Source organism: Scomber japonicus, chromosome 9 (assembly GCF_027409825.1).
Source record: "Scomber japonicus isolate fScoJap1 chromosome 9, fScoJap1.pri, whole genome shotgun sequence".
Classification (NCBI taxonomy): Eukaryota; Metazoa; Chordata; class Actinopteri; order Scombriformes; family Scombridae; genus Scomber; species Scomber japonicus.
Window position 1 is genome coordinate 12,995,247 of NC_070586.1, and position 24,908 is coordinate 13,020,154.

A 24,908-nucleotide genomic window follows, 5' to 3' on the forward strand; every position below is an offset into this window, starting at 1 on the left:
ATTTTAAGGAGAAATTAGGTAGTAAATCTATTTGTGGTTTTTTAGGATTCATTTTGCAACATGATGACAGTATTATGGTTTATGATGATGGATATAAAGTAGTGTAAACTAGCTAACTGTATATAAAGTAGTGTAAACTAGCTCCACCTCCAGCAGCTACAACAGTAACATGCTGCTCTAACACTGATGCTTCACTATTAATAATCTAATGATGTCATATATAATAATATCAGTCAGAGGGACCACACCACTACTTTTACTGTAATACTTTAACTACATCACTCATAATACTTGTGTACTTTTACTGTAATACTTTACATCAAGCTCATATCACTTATGTACTTTTACTTTTTCATGCAGAACTTTTTACTTGTAATGTACTGTGTGAGTATTTTTACATTGATTTATTACTACTTTTACTTTAAGTAAAGGATCTGAATACTTCCTCCTCTGTATTAAATTACAGTCTTGACGTGTTTTAGGAGAAGATCTTTGTCACTATGACTAAGCATTGAGTAATGAGGCCTTGTTTTTGTTTGTTTTCCAGTGACTCGCTAAACAAACAAACAAACAGAGCAAGGACTTTCCTCTCAAACCCAATAATTCTAGACAAAGCCTTTTTTTTTTTTTTTTTTTTTTGAAATGATGCAACACAGCAACAAGATTTGTTATCCTCACTGTTATGACTTCTCCCACATGTGAACACCCCACACGTCTGAACCGCAGCTAGTACAGGCAGGACTTTCATGTTATCTAAGGAGTACATTTCACATTTCAGCTGTAACAGATAAATCCTCATATCCTCACAGGCTCTTCACATGTGTACACAGGGGCAGCCGGTGGCCTCGGGCAGTTTACACTCTCCTGGTCTGAACCCTTCTCAGAGCTCACATCAGATATTTCTGCCCTTGAGATGATTGTTTCAGGCTCTGCAGGCGTCAGCATGTACGCACGTGGCTGCCTCAGTTTATCCATTAAGTGTGTGTTGTATTTTTTTGTAGGGGGGCGTGGAGGAAGTTGTCCTACCTCTCTGCTGACAGTGCATCTCCACTCAGCTGATTATGTCATTTATTCTCATGCAACATAGTGTTTCTCTTTATTTTCACAAGTCACTTCTGTTGCCCAACTACAGACCAACAACTCTGATTAATCTTTGAGGGGTTTTTTAGATAATCTGTCTGGTTGTAAGTGAGCTAACTATAATAACGTCTCTTTCCAACTTGCTTTCGTCTAATTGTCCTTTGATGAACAAATAAAGTGTTTTCAATTGGGAAATATTGCATAGGGTTAATCCAGGGCTGGACCAATGGTTATTTCCATTATTGAGAAATGTTTCATATAAAATGGTGAGAAAATGGAAAATGTGACGTCTTCAGATGTCTTGTTTTGTCCACAATCCAAATATATTCAGTTTACTGTCATTAAAGTCTGAAGAAACCAGAAAATATTCATAATTTAGAAGCTTGAATAAGACAATATTAGTAAGGTTTTAAAAGATTTAGAAACATGACATTTACACAACACCTAGAAAGTGGCTCAAAACAATTAATTATCAAAATAGTTGATGATTCATTCTCTGTCGATTGACTACTAATCTATTAATCGACTGATAGTTTAAGCTCTATTCCTAATTGAACAATAACAAACAATAAAAAATGTTGTGTGGACAATAGCTGCAAAACTTTATGTTACATTTATAATAACTTCTTATACTTCATGTGTTGACTTTAACAGAATATACTGAGAGAAAGAGAGGGTTACATTATGTCTGTTGATCCAGAGACGTTATGTTTATGTGGCTCCTTTACTCTGTGTTTTTAAAGGGTTTTGGAGGTAAAACCATCCAGTAGGCTATTTCACAATAAACAAAGAACAGTTAAAAGTTTAAAAAAAACAAACTCACAAAACTTTTGTTGCAGTTAAATCATGTTTTGTTTCTCATCTCATGACCCGTCAGACTGAGCTTATGACCCCTTTTAGGAGCGTCTGGAGCGCCTCTCTGTCCTGATGACAGGTTCAACAATGGAAATGAGCTCACGAGTCCATAATTAATGTGTTTGTTTGTTTTTTTTACAAATTTATTATGATGTCGTCAACAAACCAAAGGCTTTGGATCCACTTTTACACTTTATACAACAAACGGAGGTGAACTTTGAACCATTATTTCTTCCTCTTCCTCTTCCTCTTTAGGTTCATGAGATCATATGAGGCACCTTCTGGTCTTTACCTTCCTCCTGATTGGCTGTTTCAACAATAACAATACTTTATTTTACAAGCCTGTCATTTCTTAAGAGTTTGCTGAAAAGTTTCTTGCTTTCATGGTACATTTCTAGTGTAACTTTAAAGGTCTTACGTCAGCAGACAGCAGCTGATTCAACATATGTAGAGAATAAAGTTTCCAATCATACACTTATATTAGGGTTTAAATGGAGCTTTTATTTTTTCAAAGATGTTTTTTTAGGTCATTTTTCATAAACAGAAGAAAGACCAACAGAAAAACTAACAAAGTGCCCCCCACCGTTCAGCTGACCTGATTGAAAAGCCTCCTTTGTTCACGATTGAAAAATAGAAATATTACATTTATTCAAGTAAGTCATGAGGTCCTAATGTATATCAATAAAGAATATATTACAACATTAATGAGACAATAAGGAACTCAGGAGGACGAGTTTCATCAGAGTTTCATCATCAGTCATTACCCAAAGAAGTTGTAATGACGGTAGTAAGACCAGAGAAGAGCCCTGTATTTCTTCACATGTTGCTGGTTTCCTTCTCACACTGTACGAGATCTTTTCAGGTGTTTTATAGGACGTTCATTTAGATTAAATTCAGATTTCCAGTAATGGAGCACGTCTTTAAAGGAAAAACTGATGAAACTCGCACAGAAAACTAACTGATCTTAATAACAATCTCAAAACTTTTAGTTTTCCTACAATTAATGCCATAACATAACTTCTTCTTTCTAGGAAACATTATAGGACATTATTCAGAAATCATCCTGTCCTTCTAAAATGAACCAATTCGGTTTAAAAGAAAACTTAAAAGCCTCTTCTAGTTCTTTAATGGGCCAGGCCTTTTTTTCTGAATGGTGTTTGAAGCAGGGAGAAATGTATGGATAATTATGGATCATTTTATATATTTGATATTAGGGCTCCACGTTTCCTCAAGACTGGGAAAGTATTGAAGACAAACTGAATTATGGGGAATGTTTAAAAAAATAACAACCCAAAACTGAAGAAACAGATGATGCAGGTGAAAATAAAATACACTGCAAATATTTATGGCCTCCTGGAACACACTGAGCTCCACAAAGTAATCATATCTTCCCATATTAATGATTTCCTTTAAGGCTACTGAAGCACTTCCTCTTAAAAGTACACTCAGGGCTTCGGCTGGTGCCAAATCTACCGAGACTGAGATCACAGCGTGGTCCGAGATGCTCCAGTTGACTGATTCAAATGTCTTCATCGGGGTAAGCTCCAGCAGCTTTACAACTGTAAGACCACCTGCAGACAATGAACAATAGACACCCCCCTCTTATTCCTCAATACAATGGAAAACTAGGTCTAACTGCCTCCTCCTTTGTCCCTCTTGTCAGCAGTATGTGAGTTTTCATGTAGGGGGTGGTGGGGGCTGGATTTTAAACAACATCAGAGTGGCAGAGAGCAGGCGGCTGCATGTCAGCCTCCATATCTCAAGTGTTTACAATGACGCTTGCATTTTTAAAAAGGTGATGTTCACTCAGAGAGAAGTGGATTAAAGACATAGGTCCACATTTTGGGAAATACTCACCTTCTTACCAAGAGTCAGATGACATAGTGATACCACTTTCTCATGCCTGTCTGTTAAGAATGAATCCTCAGGTTAGCTTGGTTTGGCATGTTTATCATAAATAGGTTAGTGTGGTTCTGATCTTCTCTATCTAACCGCGTCAGGCTCTCAAGAATTTCTCCTAAATGTTAAACATTTCCTTTTATGAATATGTTTATATTACAAATGTCTCCACAAATCAAGAAACTGCAGTAAAACCACATTAGTCTCAGATGTCCTGACCCCATTTGTCAGGGCATTACAAGACTGTGTGTAAACTTTGGTTTTGTGTAATCCTTTAAAGGACGAGTTCACATTTTCTGTCGTAAAAACATCAGCCAGGAGGCCAAATGAACATTGAAACTTTTTTTTTTTTTTTTTGCTGTAATCATTCCTTTTGTAGTAAATTCCCTCATAATGCACTTAGCACAGTCCTCCTTCTGAGCAGAGATCCACTTGATATGACTAACTCAGACTGCTGAAGCCTCATATAAGCTTCAGATAAACTTTTAAATGCATTTTTGCATAAAATGACTGTGTGGACATACAGCGAGACTGTTAAAGCCTCATATAAGCTTCAGATACACTTTTGCTTGAAAGACATGCTCGAATAATTGTGAACCCATCCTTTATATCCAAGCTTGTTCTAACAGCAGGGGCAGCTCTGGACAAGATATCCGCCCACTTAAAAGAGGCTAACTTGGAAGGAAAACTATTGTCCCAACCACAAAGGTAGCTTAGGGAATTTTCCATATTGCTGAAGCTTTAAGTCAGGGTGTAACGCCTTTGTTTGCTTTTCAAAAAATCTGTAACAACTCAGCCAATTATCTAGTGGATTCTTATCTTTCAAATCACAGTAATTGCAAATTTGGGCTTACTGTGTTGACATCCAGACTGATCGATGACTCAAAGCTGTACTAATTGGTCTTTTGCGCCCCCTGGTGGTGACTCTGACAACTCCTAATCATTAATTGTCACTATCAGCATGTATGGCCTCATAAAAATCATGTGTATACAAACAGAGCAAACATATCAAAAGTAAATGAAACACTTGAAGCAGATAAAAGCAAATTATTTTATTGATCAGATCACTGAGTTAATGCATTAGTTAGTTTTCTCCTCAATATTAACACTTCTTTATGAGTGATGGCTTCTTTAAATTGCAAACTAACCTCAAACACAGACACACAGACAAACACACACACAAATAAATGCTACAAATGTGACTTTTACATGGTCAGCATGCTAAAACAAACAAACAAAAAAAACCTCTCATATATACAAATTATCTTTTTAAAAATGTCTCTTGTGATAAATAATGTAGGAATTAAAACTTTAAATGAAATAATTTAACAATGTCGTCTTCATGCCTTTAGATTCAGGAACAATCTGAAGATGCATCAGACGCCTTGATAGTCAAATGAATAAAAGCCTGAGTTCTCTGTTGTGGACACGGTGAGGGGGGGCTCATATCCTGATGGACCCCGGTACATTGTTGGCAGATGACACGCTGTGCACGCTACTCTTAATTTCATCACCATAAGTTTAAAAAATGCTCCTACTGCTAAGGCACCGGCAACTTTTAGTTGCTATTAATTTGTGCATATGATGTACAGTAGAGCTGCAGAATTACATACATGTTCAGTTTCTAGTGTCTGTAAAGTCTTTAGAGGAAGAGTGTAGTTATTATTATACACATCACACATGAAAGGCTACTGCAAATCAGCATCAGTGGGAAGAGTAATGTCTGCACGCTGACTCAACGAGAGCTTAAAAAAACTGTATGTACAAAGTAAACTGATGGTTGTGCATCTCATAGAGGTAAATCGCCCAGAGTCCGGCCTGAGATTATCAGAGAGACTATCATACTCTTCTTCTACATTTTAAAGTCGAGCACACAGAAGTTCAGTGCTGGAAGAAATACTCAGATCCTTTACTAAAGTAAAAGTACCGATACAGTGATGTAAAAATACTCCATAACAAGTAAAAGTCCTGCATGAAAAATCCTCCTTAGTAAAAGGACACTATTAGCAGCAGAGTGTAGTTAAAGTAATACCGTAAAAGCAGTGGTTTGGTCCCTCCGACTGATATTATTATATATGACATCATTAGATTATTAACAGTGAAGCAGCTAGTTTACACTACTTTATGTACAGTTAGATAGTTTAGTCCAGTGGTTCCCAACCTAGGGGTGGGACCCCTCCCAAGGGACAATAGATATATAGAGGTGACAAATCTGTTTTCAGTTTTTGGACTTTTTCTCCATTCTTTGATTTTTGGTGAAATATTGGATCATTTGAACATTTATTGAAATTAAACCATGTGAGAAGTTTAGAGGGAGTAATCACTATTTAGTGGAGCTGTTAACAACCCATAGACATCTGAAATGTGAGCCTGACTAGAGAACTAAAGTTCAAGTACCTCAAAATTGTACTTCAGTACAGTATTTTTTTTGTATATGAAATATCTATGATGCATCAGTTATGTGTGATTGTCTTTCTACTCACAGGCAGTTTTCACTGTATGCTTCTTGAACTGTAAATCATTTTAATACGGTTTTCACCTTTTGCCATTTTTAAACATTTTGATCTCACAAGATCCAAAATATTTATTCAAAGTCCTCTTCTACTCAAAATCAGTTTTGATTCTTGTTCAGATATTTGAGCTTCACTGTGCAGAATCATGTACTTGCAATCGTTCATTTTAAGAATTTCTATTGAATAATTGAATTTCTTTGTGAAAAAACCTTATCAGACACATATTTATAAAGTACAAATGTATATTTTTATGCCTTGTATTTATTTAAAGATCCCCTCCAGATATGTTTTATGGTTTGGAGTCAGTGTGCAGCAGTTATTCTTTTCATCTTTCAAGTATTTTGCTATTGAAAATAATGGAAGATGTGGATATAAAATGTAAAAATCCCTAAAATAAGTGTATTATTATTATTTTGTATTTTTGTATTTTTTTGCATGCAAAGTTCATCACTATTCTAACTGTTCAGCTTCACCCACATTTCCTCAGTGAATAAAACGACTTCGAAATATGAAACGAGCATTCGCTGTCAAACATCCTGACCTCTGACCTCTACCTAATCCCATGTGATCCACACGGCTGTTGCTCGGCATCATCCTACGTCTTTGTGTGCGTCACTAAAGCAGCTTGCGTTGGCTGCACTTCTCACCCTCTCCTTCTCTCTGCCTGCCTGGCAAGGAGAACGAGCTCCGCTGTCTGTGTTCAGTCTTTGCTCCGCTCAGATGTTGGGGTCTCCCTCCAGCTTGGTGAGGTCGTTGGCCGTCCCTATGAACATGCTGCGTCCTCGCTCCAGGCGGCTCTTCTTGTCTGTGAGGCGGAAGGCCTCCATGAACTCCTCAATGTCGATGCTGCCGTCGTGGTTGGTGTCGATGGTGACGGCCAGGTCGGAGATGGCCTCCTCTGTGATCTCCATCTTTAGGTAGACGCTCAGCAGCTTCCATGTCTGCCTGAAGTCCTCCATGGTGATGAAACCTGCGGATGAGGTCAAAGGTCAAACATGCAGGATAGTAAAGAGGCTCTTATGGATTGAGTGATGAGAGGAGATTATTATAAATGGAAGGAGAAAGCAGAGCATGGGTATTAGATGAAGGTTGGGGGAGGGAAAGATGATCAGTAGATCAGTGGGTTAATCCTCGTCTTAACTGGGAGGATTCAGGAGGCGTAACCTGCTGCGGCCTTGTTTGCTCGCCACAGGTGGATTAATGGAGGCTGAACTTGGTTGTCGTCTCTATCTGGACACAACAAACAAGTTACAAGTCTCTGACACACTTTACACCTGCGCTGAGACAGACGGACCTTGGTTAAATCAGTCAGTCCATTAATTAATTAACTTATTGACCACAGGGAACATCTAGTTAAAGTTAGAGTGACACGTTTTATCCAGAAAGAAACACAACTTTGTGGATTTACTGCATTCTGGTGCAGGTTAATGTAGCACTGCATCTTTTTGGTGCCAAACTTGAAATTATTATTAAGAAACGTCCAGCTATTAGATTAATTTTGATGATATCCGATCTCTCTTATTTTCCTTTATTTTGTATAATTTTTTTATTTTACTGGTTCATGTTTTTATATTCATTTTAAAAACTTTTGGATAGAGTGATCCACTGTATAAACCTACAGTCTCTTGACATCTACTGTCTCAGCTGTTTAATTTCTGTTTTCTCCTTTTATGCGGTTTGTGAAGTGTAAATACATTTATTAATAAACTTGTACATCCGCCTTTTTTCCATTACTGTCTCCGTTAGAAGTTGATGCACACTATTAAGTCTTAAGAAAAGCACTTAAATTGGTGAAGTAATGGCAGTAAAACATGATATGTAGACTATCGCCACCTAAAAAAAATACACAAAAGCAGCAGAACAGACCCAGAAATGCACGGTAACATTTTAAAGTGAACTGTAAGAGAATGAGAGAACAATAAAATATGTTGTCAGTAGCAACCAGTGGTGTGTTCAGAGGTTTTCAGTTAAAATGTAAGTTGTTTTAATGATGATGACCAAGTGTTTTACCTGAGTTATCTGTGTCTACGATTCTGAAGATGGTCTCCAATGTGGAGCGATGTCGGTACAAAGTCTCGATCAGACCCTGGTCGATATGCTGCGAGAGAAAAATGTTCAACACAGAATGAGAACAATCCTGATAAATGTAGTATGCAGTATATAACTACTGCTCTGATGTGTCATTACATCAATGTTGGGTCCTCTGATGGCGAGCTCGTTGAACCACTCGTAGTAGTCAATCATGCCTTCGCTGGTCTTGCAGGTGACCAGCTGACTGCGGAGCATCCTCCAGGGCAGACTGAGGTGCATCACACTCTCCACTGCAGTGGCCCAGTTGTTCAGAGACACCAGACCTGACAGAGGCGCACAGGACAGGAGAGACCATCTTATTAAGAGAGACCTCAGTGGTCTTCAGTGTAAGGACGACTATTTTCTTCACAAAAGTTTTCCATTATTTTATCTTTACTTAAAATTAAATTACAGTTGACATTCAAGTCCAGTCAGATATACTGCATTTTTCAATATCAGCTTTCAATCTAGGATTAGATGTGCACATTTCATTTTCATGAGCTCTACACATCCTACATTTAGTTTTGCAATATTTTTCATAGGAAAACGAAGAAAGAGAATCAAATGCCAATTGCCATGTTTTCATTTTGTTGTATAGTTTTATGATGGGTCGTAATTGATTTTGTGTGACGCTGAATATATCTAGAAGTATGTATGTATGTATGCTGTAGTATGTCAAAATACCACTGTGATGGGCACTAGATAACAAATCTTATCTTATCTTAAAGCATAAACTAAAGAAAGGGTGAAAGAAACTACAAAGGCAGCATCAAAACAGAGAAAAAGAGAGTCCACTTTTCATTTGTATTCCTTTCACCAATCAGTTTAATTGTAGACATTTCAGTCAGAGACTCTAACTTTAAGGAATGACCATTTATAGCACTGTAGTTATAGTTATGTGTGGTTATATAGTTATTTGGAGGAAAAGGCTCTGCTGTTTGAGGGCGCTCTCACACAATCTGAGCAGCAAGGAGGATTCTGCTCAGAGACACACATGAACATTAAATCTTAGTTAAAATCAACTATATGAAATGAAACACCACATAAGGAAGAGGAAGTAAAGGAAGAGGAGGAGAAGGAGGAGGAGGAGGGAGCTGTAGCAGAAAACTACACTGGTAAACATGTCATGGGCAGAGTGAAAATGTCCGAGGTGTCCGCCTGCATGACTGTGTGACTGTGTGTTACTAGAAAACAGCTGAGATCAATCAGTTGATATAAAGTGTGAACTCACGCTGTGCTCAGTGAGGTAAAACTGTCTCATGACCACGTGCAACTGCTGCAGGACCTTCGTTACTGCCTACCGCCTCCACACACACAGAGTGTCTTCAGGGTTCACCAGGTTTAATTTAAGACTTTAATACCACAGTTTAATTCCTACTTCATAGTCCTATTAGCCAAAGTCTGAGAGTACGATGGAAAACCAGCAGGGGTGATACATTATTGAATAACATTTTATTTCCAGTGCATACTTCCACAACATAATGGCATAAAAAGCAAAAAATGGATGACTAAACTAGTACAACATTATTAAATTAGCCAATGAGCTCCTGTAGTGAACAGTAGTGACAGTGACTGAAACTCATTACAGCATTAAACAGCCTCCAGTGACACGTAGTTTATCACATTTGCCGACAGTTTGTTCAATAATCGGATATAAAGACATTTTATAATCAACGTTACGGATTACGACAGGCAAGAGCAAACATTTAAGAGTTAAATGTGAGACTTTTTATTGGTTTCTAAGGCCTGAGGAGGCTGAATTCAATGCTTTTTAAGACTTTTAAAGACCTGCAGACCTCATTTACAGACATGACACACACACACACACACACACACACACACACACACACACACGTTTTTGAAGTTTTGAAGTTAATTGGTGCTCTGATGCGTCAGGATTTGGTCATATAAGATTTTATGAGAGAGTTGTCTTTGCAAGCAAAAACAAAGGTACATGTGAAGGTGTCGTGTGACGTAAAAATGCTTATTTATTTATTTATTTATCTGTTTATGATAAACTTGATACACAAACACTGAATGAATAAAATTAAATCCCCAAACTGATTTCAACAGGTTCAGCTGAACTTTCTGTGAAACCATCTCCTGTTCTTGGACTTCCTGAACGAGGATTACAATGATCCACACAACATACAAAAAGGCACTCTCACATTTCTTCCCAGCCAACATTGTCCTCAGAGACAAACACAAAGGAAAAAAGGGAAGGGATGAACACCTGGGAGTTAAAATCTGATCCAGTGGGGACTGAACGCTACATACCTGTGTTCTGGCTGTCTAATTTTTTGAAGGCACTTATGAGGTCAGACTTGTGCGAAAACAGCTGCTCCCTCAGGACTTTGAGGGCCGAGCGCTCGGTTCGTCCCACACTGCAGACAAGATAACAGCAGATACAGAACATAACATTTTTCCATCATTTGTTGGACAAAAAAAGGAATTTCTAGACTAAATAATTAATGTATAAATCTTTAATACATGAATTAGCTGCATGCCCAATGGGATATGGGATAATTGACCTTTGTCTCACGGTGAGCTCTCTGATCATGCTGCTGGCCAGGTACTGAACCATGTAAGGCACAAGGTTGGGACCCAGCTTGACGTAGGCGCCCCTGTTGCTCCCCACGTCGTAGTAATTGGACGCAGAGAAGAGAGTGAGGACCTGAATGAAACGACAGAAAGACGTGATTGTTGTATTTTTAATGATGTTGTAATGTTATAAATGTTGGTGTTTGATTTAAGTCACATCAGACAAATCTACGGTAGCTGATCATATAGTGACTTTTCAAATGTGGAGTCATCTGTAACATTGCCGGCTTCATTCACAGAGGCTATATTCGCCTTCCGGAGAGAGAAAAATGTTATGATAAATTAAGGAAGAAGACTTCTTTGTTCGTTTACAGGCTGCATCACTGATCAAGTCAAGTCTGTTTTATTTGCATCACTGTCACAAATAACTAATTTGCCTCAGGGGGGGCCTTTACAATCTGTGCAGCGGTACAACATCATCTATACTTAAAGGAAGTGATGGCTTTTAAAACTGATTTTGATGCTTGAGTCTCAGCTGCTCGTCCCTGCTTGCCTAAGTGAATCCACTGATAGTGTTACTGTCAATTTCACCATTTAATGCTATTAGAGAGCTAAATCTGCTGCCTGTTTTATAAAGTCTGACATGTCGTTACTCTTTAATTCCTGTTTGCTCAAATGCAGATAGCATGAATGAAAACCGAGATGTGTACTGGTCTGATTGTTACTGTGATTATGAGGGTTAACTATAAACTAGTTTTTATAGATATGTAAATCTGATATGAGAAGGTTAACTAAAAGGATGGGTTTATAATTCATCAAGTCAAGAGCTCAAATTAACTCTGTAATCATCCCTCCTGTTCATACTGACTATTAGAAGATCCCTTCATAATGCAATCTAAGTGGTGGAAGACAAAATCCATAGTCCCCCTTCTGTACAAAAATGTATTTAAACGTTTATGGAGCTAATATGAAGCTTTAGCTGTAAAAATTAGGCAAATCAAGTAGATATCTTTCAACATTACAGTCTTTTTAGTGCCAAAAAACTGTGAACCTGTCCTTTAAAATGGACTCTTTCACTGTTCCTAGTTTATTAAACCAGTTTTGTGTATCAGAGATGATGATCTATATATAAGATCTATATAAATTGATGTTAAAATGTGAAACAGGACACACATGTTCTCTCTCAGCATGTTTTATCTTTATCTTTATGTTACTATAAATACATTCAATTTAGACTCAGTACACGCTTGTTCTGTGTTTAAAGCGATAAACAAACGTTACAAGTCATGACTTTTACATAAAGGGTTCTTATTCAGACGCAAGACTGACATGTTAAATTGATTAACGTGAAGGGCCACGTGTCTGAAAGGGGGCTTTAGATCATTAGCTCACTTTACGGTTGTGACAGAACTCGTAACCCTCCTGTTTGCACTCGTGGGAGCGGATGATGAGCTGCAGGTTGTGCCTGTTCAGGAAGTCCTCTGTGACGTCGGGGCCCCAGTAGCAGCCTCCGCCCCTCAGCTCGTTGGGGATGCAGCCATCCTGGGGCATGGGGTCGCTCCACAGCAGGTCCAGGATCTGGTGGCAGAGAAGAAGGACAAATTTCAGCTTGGAACTGCAACTTTGGTACAGAAATGATCTTGTTATTCCACCAAATGAGCCTTTCTGACATCAATCCTCACTGCTTCATGGATTATAATAGATTATGTTGACTGTAGAAACTGATAACCTGTATTCAGTCTTTCTGCTATTTAAGATGAAATACCTTAAAAATTAAAAGCACTGTATCACACAATCTTCCTGATGAGGAAAAACTGCAAGAATTAACATTAAATATCAACTTTTGAGCCAAAATAGATAAGAAGTTATATTGATGTGTATTGATTGTTCTTAATCCAAATGTCTGTTTGTCTTTCATCCGACTGTACATCTTTGCTGTGTGTAGAGTTAGAACTAGAGTTGAACTAACGTGCTCAGAAAACTGGAAATACAAACGTCTACAATATTGTGATAACTGATGATGAATGATGAATGATCATGTGATGATCGAAAGCTTTTCATGATTTCAATTTGATTTATTATATTTTGGTACGAATCAAAATCTATTTAAATCTGTTTAACTTTTTTTAAATTCACATTTTAACATATTAAAAAGAGGACAGGACACCCACACACTGTCTTCACTTGCTCAATAAAGACACTTCAGTCAAAGATTTTTATATATAAAAATATCTGTAGTGAGCAAATGAAGAAAGTGTCATCCGTGGCTCCTTCACCAACGCACCTGTCACAAAGACGACTCAGGTGTGTTTTTGATGTTTAAATCTGAATTTCAGAGTGAACACCTCAAAGCATCACTTCACCTTTCAGACTGTTTACTGACGATATTTACAGGCAGCACGTTTGAGAGCCTGATGAGACCACTGACTTCACAGCCGGAGCTTAAGGGTAGTGACGGCCGCTTTGGAAAGAAGATTGAGTTTGCCGTACGGGGATTAATGACGCAGTGGATTACGGCATTTTAAGGCCCACGCAGGCAACAATCCACATTACCTCCTCTGAGGTGAGTGTTGATCACTGATTGTTGTGACTGAGAAAAAGGTCATGACCTCTCAGTAGAATAACCTCTCCATGACACAATTGCCCCTTATTCACTTATTAACTGCTCCCTGTATAATAAACACTTACTAGTGAGCAGCAAACATTGGACACTACTTTTTTCATTCAGTTGTGGAGTATTTGAGAGCAAAATATAGGTGGAGGCATTTACACTCTCAGCATTCGGACACTCAAATAAAGTGTGTGAGTGTAAATGTCGGGAGTGATGTGCACTGTGTAGTAAAGTCTGCTCTCATAACTTCACTCACAGTGGGAAACATATCTGATGATGACTAAACACTGACACCTCCTCTAACAAAGTGCTTACACATAAATATATACAATATATATATAAATATAAAAGTTACATTATGTTGTATTTGAAATTAAAGGAGCAACATTGTTTATAATGGATGTGTGACGTTTTAAATTAAACTGTTTGTTTGACGGTTTTAACCAAAGCATGGTACAGAGTTCAGATGTCATTTTAACTCTGAACAACAGTTTGCCCAGATAAGCCAAGAAGCATTCACCCATCTGTTTTTCAACACAAGGTTGCATAATGGGCCCACTGCATCTCCTGTTATTGTTAGTGTGCTTCCCCCTGTCCCCCCTAACCACTGTTGCAGCTGTGTTTTGGCTTCCGCTTGATGATCGTGTACCCTCTCCCATCTTTAAGGAGTCTCACAGTCTGGTTTCTTACTTATCCTGACAATTCATCAACATGTGGAGGCATGTTGGTTATTTTAAAACTTCACTCAAATAATTAGTCTTAATTAAAAGTTGCACCTATACTCACTTATGTCACACTGAGGTTGTACTTTGAGGCCTGCATATTTAGTTTGGCCTGTTTTAAAATCATAGATATGATTATAAGATGATAAAATGAAGAATCAATTAACCCTTACATACTATTTCATATTTGAGAGCTGAAAAATCCCCACCATATACACATTTATTCTAGCCAGACTTTTTCCAAATGTGACCCACAGTATACAAAAATGGAAATAAAATGCATACATTTTCTAAAAGTTTGTTATATATTGTACAAACATGGTGTTTGAATGGGAGTCTTAAAAAAATCAGACATGGTGGGATCAAGTTAGAGGGATACAGGATTCAGTATCACCTGCTTCCACTCGTCCTCGGCGCTTTCAATGACGACAGATTCAATGGGCAGAGCTTGGGTTGCCTCGTTTTCTGAACTGTTGACCCCAAGGCTGAAGACGGATAATTTCCTTTGGCGGGCCTCCAGGTCGTCTTCCACATTCACTTTGATCCGGTCAGAAAAATCCTGCAGTGAGCGGTTCTGGAAGCTGGCGCGGGTTCCCATAGGTTTGGGATACGTGAGGGAGGCCCGGCGCTGGAGGAGCTTGTTGGACCAGTCCTCGTCCATGTCGGAGTCGGTGGATGCGCCGGTTGAACTGAGGTGTCTCTTCTTTGGAGGCCGCAGTGCTGAGACGTACTAGAAAAACATAGATGTGTTAAAATCTGTGAAAACAATGAAAATGAGGGAGGGTGCATCTGTTTCCTCACATTGTGCCTGTCTACTCTGGCGAGGATGCTGAGGTCCGTGGTATCGGAGATCCCACCGTGGACAACCAGCACCTTCTGATCGATCACCGTCCCCAAGGGCAACCAGCTGAATATCTTCTGCAGCAGCTTCAGGATCCGTTTTCCATGCATCTGAGGAGAAGAACAAACAGTTAGTGACTTTCTGTCTTTCATCCTTGTATTCTTCTTCTTCTTCTTCTTCCTCTACTTCTTTAGTTTGCAAACCATATTCTACACAGTATTATATCAGTTTAAGGAAGCTTTTATTCTCAGAACTGTATCTTCTTTAATATTTAATCCAAACAAAATCAGGAAGAAGATACAGTATGTTTAAGTCTGTGTGACATCTGAGGTTTCCTTTGTGGGTCTTTGGACCACCATGACCTCCCTGACTCCTCACAAACCCCAAAGTGACCAGTATTTGTAAAAAAGAAGATGCTCATATGCAACATCACTGGGATGTTTTAATTTGCAGCACGAAAGATAAAAGGTCGACATGATAGAAACTTACCTTGTATTTAGACAACACTTCTTTAGTGAAGCCGTACCTGCAGCAGACAAACAACGAGATAACTGATGAACAAATCTCTTTCTAAATAAGGAGATCAGCTCATATTTGAGAATTTAGGTATCAGTGTTTCTCAGTTTTGTTCATTTTTTTACCTCAAATTGATGATGTGGTCCTCGTGGTTTCCTCGGTTCAGGTGGACTTCGGTGGGATAAACCAACAGGAAGGAAAACAGAATGAGGAGGATCTCGATGGAGTCTCTGCCTCGGTCCACGAAGTCTCCGTTAAACACGTACGGCTTCTCCAAGGATGGCATGCCATTCTGTGATGTGAACGACAACGAGAGAAAGGAGCATTAATGGGCCATTCTGTTATATGAATGTAAAGAAAAAGACTGGATCACATGTAGGTCCTGTTTCATGTGCATGAAACAGGACCTACATGTGAAACTACAGCATGTTGCAGTGAAGCAGCTGTGCTTTCACTAAAAAGTTAAGTCTAAGATAAAAAATCTGGTTTGGTTGTTATGTTACGTAGACATCGGGTATGTTGGACAGAGTCTGGACCATTTGATGTATCTCACTCATATATCTTTTTTGGAAATGTCACAGAGTAAAATATTTGGGGGGAAAAACAACTAGACATGAGGTCTTGGTGAGTAATATGGCGCTGTTTCTCTCTAATTTATCTAATCAATGAAAGTGTGACATGAAGTAATGAAATACTGTTTCAAGCAAGTAAAAACTCTTTTAGAAGAAACTGGGAGAAGGAGGTGCTGCTGATAAAGGACCAATGATTAATAACTGTTGAGTAAAACTTCTTAAAAGAAAAACTAACATAGATCTTGAGACTATAAGAGACACAGCTGGAATAAAAATGGGAAAATGATTTGAATGAATTGTGCCTCTAAATCAAACATATTGCACAAGGCTTTAGAGGAAAAGGTCCCAACCTTGTAGAAAATCAGCAGCAGGTCTTCCAGCTGCCCGTGTAAATCACCTGTAATGAAGAAGAGATAACATAGTTCATCAATAGCAGCAAAGCAGAAAAAACAAGTCCTCAAACTTTTCCAGTTAATTAAAAATATAAAACAATGAAACTTTTAATTTAAACTCACCACAAACAGTGATTTCTTTGCTTTGGCAGGTGGAGACGCGACTGATATTTGGCAACATCCGGAGCTGTTTCCACGTCTCCAGGAGAAGCTGGAGGACGTAACGTGAGTGTAGCTGCTACTGGGAGAAAGACTTGGTCAACAAGACGAGTTCAAACAGTCCCATCACACTGCCTCATAACTGAGGTGAAACTGCAAGTCATACATTCATCTATTAATCCCTCAGTGCTTTCACATGATACATAAATGGCAATTATGAACATTTGCTTGAATTCAGTATAATACATTTTTTCCAAGATGCATCTTCATCATCCATAGCAGATATGTCAACTGTTTTATCCTCATGTTTCTGTCAGTTTCCCACCATCCTGCCTCTGAAATTCAGGACTGACTCCGACAGTCAATCAACACAGTTCAGTATGACACCATCAATTAATCAATTAATGATTTTGTGTCATTTATTCAGAAAACAAAGCCCAAATTCTCTGAGTCCAGCTTCTCAGGTGTGAATATTTTCTGGTTCTTTAACTCTCTGTGACAGGAAACAATAAACTATTTGGATTGTGGACAAACAAGACATTTAAGGACTTCACATTGGGCATTGGTTCGTGAAGCGCTGGTGTTCACCTACTTTCTTGTTCCTGAACGCCTCCACTAAACCGACTGCCTGCTCCACAGTCAGAGGAAAGGTGAGGTGAGGTCCCGAGTAGATCTCCGGCACCTCGATGTTCTCGAAGCAGAAGTACCTCTCCCACTCTGCTTCCCGACACACCTCGTTCTCTCTGAAGATGTGAGAGATCAGATTTCCTAGAAGGTCGAGAGGAGGAGAGCTCGAATTCAGAGGTTTTACAGAAAGAAAGAATTTGAACACAACTCGTGAGTGAAGTAGAAATCTTACGTTCATTGCTCGATGGTGTGAAATTGTCCATGAGGTAGCCGAGGAAATTATAAAGCTGCACAGGGAAGAGAGATCAAAGTTGGAGCCAGTGGTTTTATTATTTCATCTACATCTACAATACAGAACCAAAATGGATAATCTGCTGCAGTTTCTCACCTTGATCTGAGCCTGTTCTCCAGAGTATTCGATGGACTGGAAGATGTGCCAGGTGTACCTGCGTCTCATCTCTGTGCGGGCCACATACTGCCGGTACCATCGCTGAATCAGGACGGCTGCCTTTATCGCTGAAACAGAGAGCACAGACGACCAATATTTCAGAAGCTAAGTTTGATTTTCCTCAATGGATGAAAAGTGAGCAGTCTAAGAGAAGAAACCCAAGTTAAAAGATGTCAGATAGAGATATTTGACTAATACTACAACTATTGACAGCTGTTTTTTAATTATAAATACTCTTTCTAAAATGTAGCTTTTATTCTCAGTTAAGTAGTCTTGTTTGTTTACTTCAACAGAACTTGAGTAAAATATTTAATGTTTTTTTCTGCTTGAGTTTGGACATTTTTCCACCAGATGTTCTGATCCAGATATATCTGGTTTAGGCTTCACAACATCTGGTTTCTCTTATTAGACAGAAAAACAACAGGACAAATAAAGAATAGCAGATGTGACTTACATGTGACGGCTGCATGCAGCAGAATAAAAAGTAGAAAAGAAAGAAAACATTCATGAATACAGCACATATAAAAAGGAGAGGACAGTTATAGTGACGTGCAGAGAGGACAGACAGCTTGGTGTTCAGAAAAGTAGATCTTAGTGTGAAAAGTTTCTCTTGAATAACTGCTTCATAAAGTCGACTCAGATGTGAACAGAAGAGTCTGATATAAGAAATGACACAAACCTGAGTCATCAAACACAGATCACATCAATTCATAAACAACCACAAACACAAACTTGTGACACAGTTGCAGAGCATCCCAGATTAATATCACTGAACATAAAATATTTACACCATGAAGGAAATGAATCACCGCAATAAACAAAGACAAACAAAACTTTTGGCTCCATGTTGCAGACCAGCAGTGAAGTAAGGCTGAACTCCTCCTCTGTTAGCAGCACTCTGTTGGGTTCATGTCATTAAATGCTAATATTAATGTACAAGATGTGTGAGATGAAATATTAAATAATACTCCAGAAAAAAATGAGCATGTAGCTGTGTGTACTCCAATGATGATGATCAGCTCCCTGTCTGTGTTTATACATTTTTAAACATCTGGTTGTCTAATTTAATTGACAAGTGACATTTTTGATGAATCTAAATGAATGTAAGTGACGTTTATAGAGAGAGAACAAATTGTGCTTTAAGTGCTATGATGATTCGTTATTAGCATAACAGCAGAGCATTTAAATGTGCATATGTGAACTGGAATAAAATGCAGATATTTTAGGTTAAAAAAGTATGTGTTTAGATTTTTATAGTGTAAAAAGTGCAGTGTGATCAATTATAAATAATGTTCTGTAAACAGACTGAGCAGTAAAGACAAACCTTTGGAGAAAACTCTGTATTTCAGTCTGTCAGATTGATTGTAAAAGAGCTCAAACAGGAGGTGAAGCTGTAAAAACTTGCCTAACCTGAACCAGTCTCGTCTGGAGGGAAACGTTTCCATGGTAACTTAAGTCAGACTTACTTAAACCTGCTTTATGAAACTGAATTTCATATAAAATTAAGCCTGATTTAACTAAAGTAAACCAGGTTTATCTGGTAATCTTTCTTTATGAAACACCCCTCTGGTTGACAAATACATGGTGACATTTTTCTGCGTTGGCGGATGATGAATTGAATCAGTCTGGAGGATCATAGTTACCTTTTTTGGATTGTTTGTGGAACTGGTTGGACTTTGTGACGCCACATCCCATGACTATTCCTGTTCAAAAACACCAAACACACATCAAATCAGCCAAAACTGATGAACAATGAAGTCATTTATCTGCAAGACATTGACTCTATTCTCTAAGCGATACAAGCTGATTACTAAAATTAAACGAGATATGAGTCACAAATCTGAGTTTACATACAGATTTAGATAAGTTCAAATTGCTACACACCCATTCGCAAATGAGTTTCCTGCACTCTTGGCCTAGACACGCCCTCATTCCCAGAGCAAAAGGCTGAATGCGGCTCACGAGCAGCAGCTAGAGGATGTCCACTTCATGCTGCGTTAATCTTGTTATCTGCTGGTTCACGTCTAACCTCGATGACTGGCCTCAATCTTGCAGGGGAAGACTGTTTCTTCCTGATTTCTACGAAGGCTTACATAAAGCAATCCACACACAAAAAACAGAGGGGGGGGGGGGGGGGGGGGTAAGAGGAGATACCTTCATGACCTGGTTAGTTAAGTAATACACAAACACTGAACTTAAGAAGAGGTGGGATGTTTAAATCTGGACGTGAGTAAGGAACTTTTCTTGCTTTGGCCTCCTTAAAAGGAACATATGGGTGGCTTTTGTCACATGTAATGGTATTTAACACCAATGACAATGAATCATTTCAACTAATCAGAGAATTTTAAATGAATGCAAAATGAGAATTGCACAAAATAGCAACTACTTCAAGTACTTCAAGTAGTGCAAAGACTTTTCTTCTGACACAAATCAGGCAGATAAAGTCCTGCCTGTATCTGCTATTTTGAGGTTTTACAGGCTGTAAAAATCTTCATCTCTAAAAAGTGCTCCTTTACTTACGTGGTCACCTTCTCTCTCCAGTCACCTCCTCCCAAGTTTGCCTGGCTGTCAGTTTTCTGTCTCGGTGAGTATTTAAGCTGACATTTGCTCTGTTTCATCCTCCACCAGTCCACCAGCATCAGGTTGAGAACTGCAGGGTGTCAATCAGATCAGTCATTCCCAGGTGGATGAATGCACAGCAGCGCCACAAAACGAACCCAGTAACTCACCACAGAGGCCTCATTTGTGCAGCGTATCCCCACTGTGCTGCTCCCTCTGGACTGGCCAGTCCCTCGGTGCACGATCGCATAATCAAGGCACTGAGCCACAAGTGGATTAGTTCTAGCTAATGACTTGATGGGACTAGACTGATCTTTATATAGGAAGATGGCAACGTGCAAAGGTAAACATGGTTGGAGAGAAGGGAGGCCAGCACCTGTTTTTGGAGGCATTTTTGATTAAGGTGCTTTTTTTAGGAGGCCAGGATTGTGTGTGTGCATGTAGTCAGGTGTTTTTACTGCACCAAATCTCACTGGAGCATGTTTGTGACTCGTTTCTTATGATACTTTAACTAATGTTGAGGTCCGCTGACAGGCTGAAGGACAGTTATAATGTCCACTTGAGTCTTTATTAAACGCATGTATTATTGTCTATTGTTTCAAAAAAAAATCAGCAGTCAGTTATTTTACTCTTTTTTTGACACCTCAAATTGTTTTCACTGATCTGAAGTGATAATGATAAAAAGCTCAATTACGACTCCATTTTACTTCCTTTACTTCCTCCTGATGGTATTACTCAGCCAATGAGCCCCCCCCCCTCCTAAAATATTAAAGATAACAATCCAAAACACAGAAGTGACCTAGAAACAGTGGTTCACCCCCAAAAATGACCAGAATATAGTTAAGAAAGGTAAATAGACTGTAGTTAATTGTGTGTGTGTGTGTGTGTGTGTGTGTGTGTGTGTAGTTTTTCTTTTGTGATTTGCTAAAAATAGCAAAACATTTGAAGTACTAGGTCTTTTAGTTCTGTATGCCATATTATTCACTTCTATGAATAAAGTATGTTTTATTTCATTTTGTTTCTTGTGTCACTTACGTTCTGTTTTGTGGTGTTAGAAATTATTGTTGTATTGTTGTATATTTTTCTATTTTATTATTATTTTTCTATGTAACACCTATTTAACAAGGAAAATAAAGAAAAATCTGATTTAATACAGTTTAAACAAACAAAAACATATTTATGCCATACAAAGTTATAGTTATTATTTCATCATTATTATATTATTATTTCATTTTACACTTTGAGTGACAAAAACAGATTAATGCATGCTTTTGATATTCAGTAGTCTGGACTACTGTAATGTCCTCTAAACTGATGTAAGAAAGTTAGATATCAATCAAAGGCCTTATCTTTTGATTGATTGATCTATTTTATTGTTTATTTGTTTTTTATATTCTGTATATTAGTCTCACTATTATTACTTACTATTTTCTTACAATTACTTACAATTTAACTGTTTTTAAGCTCCACAAATTAGCCTACATTTGAACCTACAATGAAGATGTAGACCGCAGTAACAATGTGGTGAAAAATGATCACCCTATATATAATTATTAATTGGTGATTTGTTATTATTGATCTACCATCGGTTTAAAAATGTCAAAGATAGACTAATTGTAAATGCGTGTTTTGTCTGTCAAATGCCATAAATTTAAAATCAGTTTGTTAAAGGCAGAAACATATTGACTTTAGGAAGCTATTTCTAGAAAATGAGTGCCTTATTTACTTGTAAATAATAAATAAAAAGGATAAATTACTACTTAATTATTACAATTGATGCTAATTTCCCACTAAGCTGTACATAATGGGATGTGGTTTGTCAGTAGCACCAATGAAAAATAAATAATATTCATTTACTGCATTCTGCTTATTAATAAAGCTATTAAATTAGTTTTAAACACATATTAAATGTAGTAACTTGTGATATTAGAAAACGTTTCTTAACATACACTCCTGAACGCTGCCGCCCTTGAACGCGCTTCCCTCTGCATGTTGACAAATGCCAAGGTGAGTTATCTAATGTTCACTGTTTCACTGTTTCATATCTCTTAATATTAGTTAATTTACTACTGACACTAAAATACCACTCGTATCTTTAGGAGGTAAAAGCCTAAAACCCCAAAATGAAATGTTTTACTAAATATTTGGTTTACGTCACCCTGTTTTAACGCGAGACATCAGTGTTTCCGTTTGCTCGAAATCAAATGTAACACAACCGATCCAATAACAGCATGTAATGTGCAATGTCATTGTTAAAAATAGAACATTTACGTTTGAGTACCATTTACTGTGTCCACAAGTTTTCATCTACAGGATCATTTTAAAAAGATGGGATTAATCAATTTAAGTAATCTGTTTTTAAGTGAAATACTCAAAGGACAAACAGTCTCATGTTTGAGGCTAAAGTTATCCTTAAAAATATCTGTTTAATTTAAATAATGAATCTATCAGATGAATATTCATCTATCTATCTACGAAGAACTACATCATCTGAATGATCTTTAACAGGACTGAACTGAGTTTCGTAGAACATCAAATCAAAACTCTTCGTCATCAGAAATAATCAATTCTGTCCGGTTCAAAAAACTAGTGTGTTGTTTGTTGTCTTGTCTCGATTAGATGAAGGTTTTTAATCTTTTATTAGTGGGCTGTTACGATCCTGAGCACAAGATTCCTCTCACTGACATCATATCATTATTCATTATATTGTATCATTATATCATTGGAAATTAATTATCGTTCATGTTTTGAACTGTTTATTAGATTTTTAAAAAGATTTGAAGACGACACCTTTGGGCTCTGGGACCTTTTACATGACACCATTTCACTATTTTATAGACTAAACTAATCAATTAATCAAAACATTTATAAATTGATTAATCAACAATAGCCTACATTTTATTCAATATTTAAAACCTTTTTTCATGACACTGCATTCTGCTTATTAATAAAGCTACTAAATTAGTTTTAAACACATATTAAATGTAGTAACTTGTGATATTAGAAAACGTTTCTTAACGTCGCCCTTGAACGCGCTTCCCTCTGCATGTTGACAAATGCCAAGGTGAGTTATCTAATGTTCACTGTTTCACTGTTTCATATCTCTTAATATTAGTTAATTTACTACTGACACTAAAATACCACTCGTATCTTTAGGAGGTAAAAGCCTAAAACCCCAAAATGAAATGTTTTACTAAATATTTGGTTTACGTCACCCTGTTTTAACGCGAGACATCAGTGTTTCCGTTTGCTCGAAATCAAATGTAACACAACCGATCCAATAACAGCATGTAATGTGCAATGTCATGATGTTTTAGTTTTTATTATATTCCAGAGTAGCTATGTCTTTATTCTGTCACTGAAATATCCTAAAAGCGGACAGTAGATCCAAACGTCTGCAAGAACAGGAGACACCTTAAAATGTTCCCAAATAATGTAGGGGAGAACAGGGTTGGTAGTCACACTTTTTTTTTTTTTTTTTTTTACTTTCCTTTGAATTCCTCATAAACTTCTTACTGAATAGATTCCCTTTTAATTTGTAATGAAAGTCTAAAGTGTCAGGTAGTAATAGAGTGGTCTTACTCTCCTTCAGCTGATTCTGTGTAAGATATGAGCTGCCTGTCCACATCCTGGAGTTGGTTGTCCCTGTGTTACTTTAATGGAGAAAAATTAAAAAAAATGTAGACAGTCTTAAAAATATATTTAACATTTTTAGTTGCATTGAAATCAAGGGGGGAGTTGTGGGTTCTCCGAGTGAGGACCACTTCCGCGTTCAAAAAGCTGCAGTTCCCCCCGCGGCCTCTGGGGGCTGGACCCAGAAGTGAGCAATTTCCCATTGAGCCCCATGTTAAAATAGCCGACTTTACAGCTTAAAAAAACATATTTAAAGCCTGGACCCTTTGACTTTTTTGGTCTTTACCATTGAAATACAACAACCTAACACATCTTCTGCACCAAGAGAACATAAACAGGACAAATTATGCCTATAAGTGCATTTTTTGTTCTTATATAACAATATTTTGTGTTTTCACCTCCCTGACTGCTCTGGGCATCACATCTGGAGGAGTCTGGCTCTTTGTTTGTTTTCCTGACAAAATTCCTGCTCATTTTGCTATCTTAAAAGAAAGAAAGAACTCAATATATCACACTATGTATGTATATATGCCATCATGTGACAACCAACCCCAAAGAGAATTTGACAAACATCCGCAGCTGGGATTTTTTGCTACTAGCAAAGCAAAGTTGTTACCACATGTTTTAGCTAGGGAAAAAAACCTACCGAACTATCACTCTCTCTTCATACTTTTTTAATGGTAATGATTGTTTCATTATAAACTCATTGTGTAAAAGCCCAGAACAGAAACACTGAAGAGTTGGATATTTATATTTTCACATGATAAACACTGAACATCCTCTCACCTCAATGTCAGTTTACTCCATAAATGACCTCTGAAGTAACATCTCACCTAAATTCTGAAACTTTCAGTGCCAAAACTTTTTAAC

At 37.7% G+C, this 24,908-nt stretch overlaps 1 protein-coding gene across 1 annotated transcript; it reads right to left on the reverse strand.

Moving 5' to 3' along the window:
* Window positions 1-7,063: 7,063 nt before the first annotated feature.
* On the reverse strand, window positions 7,064-19,541 carry ppef2a (protein phosphatase with EF-hand domain 2a). Its single transcript, XM_053325890.1, has 17 exons — window positions 19,490-19,541; window positions 18,301-18,309; window positions 17,787-17,914; window positions 17,631-17,685; window positions 17,364-17,539; window positions 16,736-16,850; window positions 16,571-16,617; window positions 15,774-15,940; window positions 15,622-15,658; window positions 15,093-15,242; window positions 14,686-15,021; window positions 12,351-12,536; window positions 10,949-11,091; window positions 10,695-10,801; window positions 8,535-8,701; window positions 8,358-8,445; window positions 7,064-7,317 (listed from the first exon to the last, which is right to left on the reverse strand). Exons 1-17 carry the CDS (start codon window positions 19,539-19,541, stop codon window positions 7,064-7,066), a joined length of 2,217 nt encoding a protein of 738 aa, XP_053181865.1.
* Window positions 19,542-24,908: the final 5,367 nt, after the last annotated feature.